The sequence below is a fragment of the Squalius cephalus genome (genome assembly GCF_949319135.1).
Source record: "Squalius cephalus genome assembly, chromosome: 7".
NCBI lineage: Eukaryota > Metazoa > Chordata > Actinopteri > Cypriniformes > Leuciscidae > Squalius > Squalius cephalus.
The window spans coordinates 18,815,711-18,825,896 of record NC_137128.1 but is presented as its reverse complement, the minus strand read 5'-3'; the positions used below and the strand labels follow the sequence as shown (position 1 = coordinate 18,825,896).

Sequence of the window (10,186 nt, the reverse complement as noted above, 5' to 3'; positions counted from 1 at the left end):
TTTTTTTTGAACCACCACATCACAATTTTTGGTACTATACGGTTATCCGGACCACACGTAAATAGAAATAGGTGTGGTTTTTAAATAAACTTTGTTTAAAAAATTCAGAAATAGGTGTGGTTATAGGTGTGGTCCGGATAACCGAATACCCAATTTTTCCTATGCCACCAGGCCTTTGTATCCCATTTTCATGATAAATACAACACTTAGCCTACTTTACATTATTTTTTCCCTAATTTCTCTTTACATTGTTGGGTATATCAGTAATGATTCTCTCTAATGTATATATTCAATTATTACATTTATTTTAACAATTATAATTTAGGTTTTTAGATTGTCCTTCAATTTATTGATCACTCCACTCCACCGTGTTGTTTTTGACTACTTTCCCTTTTAATGAAAGTTGTAAAACTTAAATGACATCAAATAATAAAGCAGTCATCACTTCTTTGGAGGTAAAACAACTTGGGCAAGTTAGTGAGATCCTTGATTATTTTTTAACTGAGTATTTGAACAAATTTGATGTGGTCAACCTTAGTGCGTCCACCCTTTTAATGGAAATATGAAAAGGTTAGTAGAAAAATCCTATTTTTAAAATTACAGTTTTAAAGACCATGCACTTGTTTATTAGATAAACCTTATGTTAGCTTATTTTTGCTCAGACATGGTGCAGTGGCTGATTTTATGTCAGAATGTTCACTGTTAAGAGCTAACAGAGTGGACACTGAGAGCGTACATATTTGTGAAAGTAATTTGTTTAAAGTTGAAGTAGTGCATTTAAAGTTCGTTGGCAATGTTTTACATATTGTTTACCATCTAAATCCAGTTAAAAATAAGGTAAAATTGTAACTGGTTGTATGCGAAAGATTGAAAAACATCCATCCTTTCTTTATACCACTTGTCCACCTGTTATTATTTTAACCACCAATAATTTCATAAAGTCAGCAAATAATTCAGTGACAATGAAAATTTACTTGAGTTCATTCTCTACCTATCCATGTTCATGAACCTATCAATAATGTAATAAAAAGTAATCAAAAATGCATTTTTGCATTTTACATCACCCTATCATGACTACACAAAAAGATTATTTTAAAAACTGTTTGATTTTCTACATTTTATGAAGGCCAAAAGGCACCGAATACCAGGAATGACCCAGTTATAAAGTCCAATTCTAAAGATTTTTTTTTAACTTTATAACACGCAGTGGCAAGTTTGTATCATGCAATTCTGAAAAAAGTCAGAATGGCAAGATAAAAAGTGGCAATTACCTTTTGATTTTTTTATTCAGTGGCAGAAACAAGCTTCTATATTAAGAGCCCCTTATAATTACACATCAAAATAGACACTGATTAAAATCCAGAAATGAGGGTGAGTAAAGTGTTTTTTGACCTGTATGACTTTCTTTCTTATAAAAGAAAATAAATTTTTAATCTATACAATGAAAGTCAGTTTGGTCACCAACATTCTTCAGAACGTTAAAGGAAGTTAGGTTGTGTAAAAACATTCGCTGACAACCACACACAAAAAAATATTGTCAAGGCCATCTGACTTTATTCATCAACTATAACCTGATTTTATTGTATGGATTATGTGACTTATCAAAGTGCTGAATGAACTGCAAACACAGCATATCAATACATCAAATGGAGTCATTAATCAAGAACAACTGAGGTAATGTTCAAATTAATATTATTTCTAGGATTGTAAAATATAATGTTCTCAGTTATTATGACCTATCGATTTAATCAAAACCAAACAAGCAAAGTGAAATCACTGTCTGGATATCAACAGAAAAAGTACATTAAGTCACAATAAAACACAAAAAGAAAGCAAATATGACTGGCTCTCAAGACACCAGCTACTCTGTTTTATAAAAAATAGAGAGAGAACAATCAAAGGACATTAACGTATAATTTTCATAAAAACCAAATGGAAAGAAACAAACATTCAAAGCAAGAATGCACGTGGAGTATTAAAATTAAGATTTTTGACTTTTCCTAACTGTATCTGTGACAGCTTGTTCGACAAACTGCTTCATCTGGATGAGACCGCTGAAGTCCCAGAGATTGAATAAGATCCTGTATGAAGTCGAAACAAAACAACAAAAATGGCCCCAAAAGATAAAAGCCCAAACCACCATTAGATGACTGAAGAGAAAAGATGCCTTTAATGTCTCTGGTTTGTATAAATGTCTCAGTCCTGAGGGCTTTTAAAAGGCAATGCAGATCTCAGTTCAGTCCTCTGTGCTCAGCAGAAGCTGTTTGTTTTCTGTGAGGTCCAGGCGGCCCTCAGAAGGAATGTACTTATACAGCTGTACTTTTGGTGCCAATGTAAGGCCGCGCAAACTCCACAAAATCATCAATAAGAACTGGCCATGCTCCTAAAAAAAAAAAGAAAAAAAAGAAAAATCAGACATACCATTAAAAGGAGATTCATTTTCATTTGAATTTTACTCACATGATTAAGATTTGGATTAAAAGAAGCCATAATCATAACACTTTGTCCCCTGGTTTCACAGACAAGGCTTAAAGGGTTAGTTCACCCAAAGATGAAAATTCTGTCATTATTTACTCACCCTCATGTTGTTCCAAAACCCGTAAAACTTTCGTTCGTCTTCGAAACACAAACAAAGATATTTTTGATCAAATCTGAGAGCTTTCAGTCACTTCATTGACAGTCTACGCAACTACCACTTTGACACTTCAGAAATTTCAAAAAGAGATCGTGAAACTAATCCATATGAATTGAGCGGTTTAGCCAAATTTTCTGATGAGTCTCGATCACTTTATATGACGAACAGATTGAATTTAGGGTTTTATTCACATATGAACATTAATCAGCGAGCATAAACAGAAGCTCAACCAAAACTGCTTGACGTGTGAAAACAAACATCTTGCAGAAGCTCAAGCGTGGAAAAACGTGCTGCGTAAAACGCGAATGAACGTGATTGGTTCTTGCAAAAGCTCAAATGTGCTGGGTAACAAGAATGAACCTCATTGGTTCTTGCAAAAGTTCAAATGTGCTGGGTAACAAGAATGAACCTCATTGGTTCTTGCTGAAGCTCAAATGTGCTGCGTAACACGAGAATGAACCTCATTGGTTCTTGCAGTAGCTCAAACGTGCTGCGTAACACGAGAATGAACCTCATTGGTTCTTGCAGAAGCTCAAACGTGCTGCGTAACACGAGAATGAACCTCATTGGTTCTTGATGAAGCTCAAACGTGCTTCATAACACGAGAATGAACCTCATTGGTTCTTGCTGAAGCTCAAACGTGCTACGTAACACGAGAATGAACCTCATTGGTTCTTGATGAAGCTCAAACGTGCTTCATAACACGAGAATGAACCTCATTGGTTCTTGCTGAAGCTCAAACGTGCTACGTAACACGAGAATGAACCTCATTGGTTCTTGATGAAGCTCAAACGTGCTGCGTAACATGAGAATGAATCTCATTGGTTCTTGCAGAAGCTCAAACGTGCTGCGTAACACGAGAATGAACCTCATTGGTTCTTGCTGAAGCACAAATGTTCTGCGTAACACGAGAATGAACCTCATTGGTTCTTGATGAAGCTCAAACGTGCTGCGTAACATGAGAATGAATCTCATTGGTTCTTGATGAAGCTCAAACGTGCTTCATAACACGAGAATGAACCTCATTGGTTCTTGCTGAAGCTCAAACGTGCTGCGTAACATGAGAATGAATCTCATTGGTTCTTGCTGAAGCTCAAACGTGCTTCATAACACGAGAATGAACCTCATTGGTTCTTGATGAAGCTCAAACGTGCTTCATAACACGAGAATGAACCTCATTGGTTCTTGCTGAAGCTCAAACGTGCTACGTAACACGAGAATGAACCTCATTGGTTCTTGATGAAGCTCAAACGTGCTTCATAACACGAGAATGAACCTCATTGGTTCTTGCTGAAGCTCAAACGTGCTGCGTAACATGAGAATGAATCTCATTGGTTCTTGCAGAAGCTCAAACGTGCTGCGTAACACGAGAATGAACCTCATTGGTTCTTGCTGAAGCACAAATGTTCTGCGTAACACGAGAATGAACCTCATTGGTTCTTGATGAAGCTCAAACGTGCTGCGTAACACGAGAATGAACCTCATTGGTTCTTGCTGAAGCACAAATGTTCTGCGTAACACGAGAGTGAACCTCATTGGTTCTTGCAGAAGCTCAAACGTGCTGCGTAACATGAGAATGAATCTCATTGGTTCTTGATGAAGCTCAAACGTGCTTCATAACACGAGAATGAACCTCATTGGTTCTTGCTGAAGCTCAAACGTGCTGCGTAACATGAGAATGAATCTCATTGGTTCTTGCAGAAGCTCAAACGTGCTGCGTAACACGAGAATGAACCTCATTGGTTCTTGCTGAAGCACAAATGTTCTGCGTAACACGAGAATGAACCTCATTGGTTCTTGATGAAGCTCAAACGTGCTGCGTAACATGAGAATGAATCTCATTGGTTCTTGCAGAAGCTCAAACGTGCTGCGTAACACGAGAATGAACCTCATTGGTTCTTGCTGAAGCTCAAACGTGCTGCGTAACACGAGAATGAACCTCATTGGTTCTTGCTGAAGCTCAAACGTGCTTTGTAACACGAGAATGAACCTCATTGGTTCTTGCTGAAGCACAAACGTTCTGCGTAACACGAGAATGAACCTTATTGGTTCTTGCAGAAGCTCAAACGTGCTGCGTAACACGAGAATGAACCTTATTGGTTCTTGCAGAAGCTCAAACGTGCTGCGTAACACGAGAATGAACCTTATTGGTTCTTGCAGAAGCTCAAACGTGCTTCGTAACACGAGAATGAACCTCATTGGTTCTTGCAGTAGCTCAAACGTGCTGCGTAACACGAGAATGAACCTCATTGGTTCTTGCAGAAGCTCAAACGTGCTGCGTAACATGAGAGTGAACCTTATTGGTTCTTGATGAAGCTCAAACGTGCTGCGTAACACGAGAATGAATCTCATTGGTTCTTGCAGAAGCTCAAACGTGCTGCGTAACACGAGAATGAACCTCATTGGTTCTTGCTGAAGCTCAAACGTGCTTTGTAACACGAGAATGAACCTCATTGGTTCTTGATGAAGCTCAAACGGGCTGCGTAACACGAGAATGAACCTTATTGGTTCTTGCAGAAGCTCAAACGTGCTCCGTAAGACAAGAATTAACCTTATTGGTTCTTGATGAAGCTCAAACGTGCTGCGTAACATGAGAGTGAACCTTATTGGTTCTTGATGAAGCTCAAACGTGCTGCGTAAGACGAGAATGAACCTCATTGGTTCTTGCAGAAGCTCAAACGTGCTGTGTAAGACGAGAATGAACCTCATTGGTTCTTGCAGAAGCTCAAACGTGCTGCGTAACATGAGAGTGAACCTTATTGGTTCTTGATGAAGCTCAAACGTGCTGCGTAAGACGAGAATGAACCTCATTGGTTCTTGCAGAAGCTCAAACGTTCTGCGTAACACGAGAATGAACCTCATTGGTTCTTGCAGAAGCTCAAACGTTCTGCGTAACACGAGAATGAACCTTATTGGTTCTTGCAGAAGCTCAAATGTGCTGCGTAACACGAGAATGAACCTCATTGGTTCTTGATGAAGCTCAAATGTGGAATGACATTTTTGACATCAAGAATTTTCATTTTTGGGTGAACTATCCCTCTAAGCCTAGTCCCAGACTAAAATGCATGTTTACGCTGTTTTAACTGAAAGCAACTTGCACTGACATTTCTTAAAATATGTCAGTGCAATTGTTTTGTCTCAAGATGCACACCAGTAATGTTTTTTCTAAGGCACGTTTATAAAAGCTACTTAAATGTCCTCACTGAACTAAGGCCTAATCCTGGCTTAATCTAAGCCCTGTCTGTGAAACCAGGCCTGAGAATGTTAACTAGTAGGGCTGGGTAAAAAATATCGATTTCTCAATTTTAATCGATTCTCATTTTTACGAACCGATATCGATTCTTAAATCCCAAGAATCGATTAGTCATCCTGTTTTCAGCTGATGAATGAATGGAACATTGTAGCGCGCATCCCATCCAATAAATCACAATAATGTTTGTGCTTTGTTACTATTGATATGAAACAAAGTCTCAGATTTCAAATTACGTCCATTTTCTTACGAAATTCAAAAACATATAGCCTATACCGTTTTGGCGCTGTGGCGTGAGATTGCTCTGGTGCAGCTCAGCTCAAGAGAAGCAGCAGCACATGATCTTCTCTTCTACCTTAATAATACCAGTTACCGCGTGAAATAAACATGAATGAGCATCTGAAAGTGTGTTAAATGATAGAGTACAACTTATCGAAATCCGTATCATGTGACATGGAATCGCTCAATCAGTGTTTCAACCGTGGAAAGACGTCAGTAAATCAGCTTGTAAACAATGTCATGTAACTTCACATTTACCTCAGAAAAACCATATCGAGTGACCATAAACTCGTTAGTCAGCTAGAAAAATTAACTAGCTAATTAAATTGAATAAATCTGGCAGGTTTTTATGACAGTCAGCCACCATTTAAATGTTTATATTTCATATAATTGTATTATTATAAAAATAAATCTAAGTGTAACTTAAGTGTTTGTATACAAATCAGTAATTTTTTACCTTCAATATTATAGTAGGCTAATGAAGCCTAGTAGACTGACTCCCATAGTTTACAGCATTAGTTAAGAGATTTGTTTTCCTTAAAATTTTTTGCCATGTATTGTACCTGATATCCAAAATAATCAATATTGAATCGAATCAAATCGAAATTTAATTGAATTGCAAGCTTTTGAATCGAAATCGAATCGAATTGTGAAATTTGTGTCAATACCCAGCCCTATTAACTAGTTATCTAAACAAAAGAAAACAGAGATTAAATTAATGAAAAAAGTTCCAACTAACCCTCCTCATCATAGTTTGACATATCGTCTGTGATCATCGTGCTGAAATCTAACAAAAGGTTCCATGTGTCTTTGGGAATGGATCGCTTATGATGCTCCTGCAGATGGAAAAGCAAAGCACACAAAGAGTTATCATCCAGTTTTTAGTGATTAAACACATTATTTTTTTACTAGTAAAGGCTGGAATACACTACACAAATCTTGCCCAGATCTTTTCAAACCCTTCACAAACCCCTATTTTCAGTCTGAACATGGAACAATGGTTGTTGCTGGAAGTCAGAGCCAGTCTGTCTATTTTTGGCAGTCAAGAGTTCACAAAAAATTGCATAGTGTATGCTAGCCACAGACTCTACATATTGTTTTCAATTGTCTTATGTCTCCTAGCAACGCAGCGCATGTTTCGTGAGTTTATTGTGTTGGGAACGACTTTAAAGTCTGGTAGTGTGTGATCCTCAGTCATTTAGTGTATGATGTAAAGTTTTTCTCCATTACCTTTTCAAAGTCTGCAAGTGTTTTGATGCCTTGTGTTTTAAAATCTGTTCAGATTATAAAAGTCGAGTACTGTATTCTAGCCTTTAGACACAATCACAGATGAAACTTCTTTTGTCTAACAATGAATTAATTCATAAATCAAGGTATAATTAAAGAATGTCATTATTGAAATATCCCAATGAACATCATTGTTGTCAATCGTTGTGATTTTAGTGCAAGACTATCTATTTTTTTTGTTTTGTTTGGTGATGCCTGTGGGGCAAAATACACATTTCAGGTTTATAAAGTCAACTTACAGCCAGGAACAGAACGATACTCACCAATAAAAATTTGTTCCATAGATCTAGAAATTTAAAACGCCCAGCCAATATTAAATTCCAGTATGCAATTGCCATTTCTAGGTCTAGAGAAAAACAAAACAATAAAACTGAAAAAACACTAGATAACTATGCAAAAAATTAAAGTAACAAATGAGAATGAACCCAAAACATGCCTAAGCCCTTTTGTCCTGGATTCTTAGCAAAGTTGAATGTGAACTGATAGAAGTCTTTAAATTTCCCTTGGTCCTTCAACTCTTGCTCCATCCTAGGCAGCTGTGCTTTGAGTTTCTCTATGCTGTCACACCTTGACAAGACAATGACAAAGTCAATTGATGCAGTGAATGGTAAAAATGATTTAGAGAGCGCTGATGTGATTAAAGAAAAATACCCTTGCTCAGCCATTCCCTCCATGAATTCTTGTTTGGAGAACTCGCATTGTGTTGCTGCCCGAAACTTCCAAGCGATTAGCAGTACACTTACACTGGCTGGATCAAGTCCCAAGTCATCACAGAACTGCTGGATTCCATCTATACCAATCTTGTTGTCATCTTGAGGGTCTGTAAAAATGATTACAAGATTAAATTCAATACTATATTTACACACACACACACAACCAGTCAAACATTTGAAAACATTCTGGTTTTTTAATGATTTTGAAAAGCCTCTTAAATTAAATTAACTGGTTTCTGTTGTATTATATTATAAAAATTTAATTCATTCCCGTCATCAAAGCTGAATTTTCAGCATCATTACTCCAGTCTTCAGTGTTACATGATCCTTCTGAGATCATTTCTTATTATTATCAATGTTTTTTTTTTGTGTGTGGAAATCATGATACAGTGCCATTTAAAAGTTTGGGGTAAGTAAGATTTAAGAAACAATCATAGTTTTATTCAGCAAAAGCTCATATAATTGATTTAAAAAAAAATTACAGTAAAGACATTTATGAAATCAATAGATGTTACAAAAAATATTTGAAATAAATGCTGTTCTTTTGAACTTTCTATTCATCAAAGAATACTGAAAAAAAATCATTTTTCACAAAAAAAATTAAGCAGCACAACTGTGTGTTTAATACTGACAATAATAAGAAATGTTTCTTGATCATCAAATCATCCTATTAGAATGATTTCTGAAGGATCATGTGATACAGAAGTGTGAAGACTGAAAAAAATCCAGCTTTGACATCGCAGGAATAAATGACATTTAAAAAATTAATTACAACAGAAACCACTAAATTTAAACTGTATAATATTTCACAGTATTACTGTTTTTACTGTATTTTTAATCAAATAAATGCAGCCTTGGTGATATTAAGAGGCTATATTCAAACACACACACACACACACACACACATATATATATATATATATATATATATATATATATATATATATATAAAAATGTTCTGCTAAATTCTTACCTCTGTACCGATTGTAGAGCTGTTCTAACTTTTTCCGGTCTAGTGTTCCCTTTAGATTCTGTACGTAGAGGTCAGGATTTTGGAAAAAGTTGTCTGTAGCAACGTCTAGTTTCCAATCATTTTGAGACAAACAATTCAAAGCTGTTTTCTCATTTGACTGGGTAAAGATCATGAACTGGCGAACTTTATCCTTCTGAGAGGATTTCAGCTTGTTCTGTAATAGGGGTAGAGGAAAAGCATAAAGGTAGATTCAGTTAGTTAGATATTGTATATTAACAGTGAATAAAACAGCAGCATATCCTTGTGTACAAACAAAATCAGAATCAATGTCACAATGGCATATGGACCACACATGGCTTATCTTCCCCTCCAATTCTATCTTACTCGAGGGTATAGAAATCATTTATTTGCTCTACTGACAAGTGTATATAAATATAAATACATATATATATATATATACCACGAACACTTCCACGAAAACGCTTGTCTGATTAACTGCTAGTTTTAAGCAGAATTTCACACTTGTATGCACAAGGTTTTATAAGCGATTAAAAAAACTAATAATCCTTTACTGTGGTCCACTAGTCCGGCTTCTCGTTTATTACATGATCTTGACACCCCTGCTGTCCAACAGCTTTGACCTCGCTAGCTTCAAAGCTACCTGCTCTGCAGAGCTGTCTAAAAATTAATTCATCAATAAACCAACTCTCCTGCAAGGTACATTTAAAGGAATGTCGTCGTCAAAATATCATAATAACCAAACGGGATTCGTAGCAGCGGCTTATAGGTATTTTGTGACTGTAACGCAAAATAGTAAAATAATAGTTTTTTGATTTTTGTAATATTTTTTTTTTTTTTTTACATTTACCATGTTTGTGATTTCCAGACTCCCTCTTCCGCTATCCCTCTCTACCCCGCAAGTACTTCCGCTCATGCGCAGTGACATTTGTACCGCAGTCAGCTGTTCCCCACAGAGACACCGCATTGGGTCAGACACCAAATACTGCTTTCATAATCAGAAATCTGCAGAAGTTAAACATAACATCCAC

The 10,186-nt window shown here is 36.4% G+C and overlaps 1 protein-coding gene across 2 annotated transcripts; it reads right to left on the bottom strand.

Moving 5' to 3' along the window:
• Positions 1–1,288: 1,288 nt before the first annotated feature.
• Positions 1,289–10,100, bottom strand: dcun1d1 (DCN1, defective in cullin neddylation 1, domain containing 1). Of its 2 annotated transcripts, none has more exons than XM_079877189.1 (7): positions 10,006–10,100; positions 9,138–9,351; positions 8,103–8,271; positions 7,888–8,018; positions 7,715–7,797; positions 6,904–7,000; positions 1,289–2,383 (listed from the first exon to the last, which is right to left on the bottom strand). In XM_079877189.1, the coding sequence occupies exons 1-7, from the start codon at positions 10,081–10,083 to the stop codon at positions 2,307–2,309; spliced, it is 849 nt and encodes a 282-aa protein (XP_079733315.1). In that variant the 5' UTR covers positions 10,084–10,100; the 3' UTR covers positions 1,289–2,306. The 2 variants fall into 2 exon arrangements, with proteins under 2 accessions (XP_079733315.1, XP_079733316.1); XM_079877190.1 differs by lacking the exon at positions 10,006–10,100 and adding an exon at positions 9,710–9,937 and having other exon boundaries at positions 1,515–2,383.
• Positions 10,101–10,186: the final 86 nt, after the last annotated feature.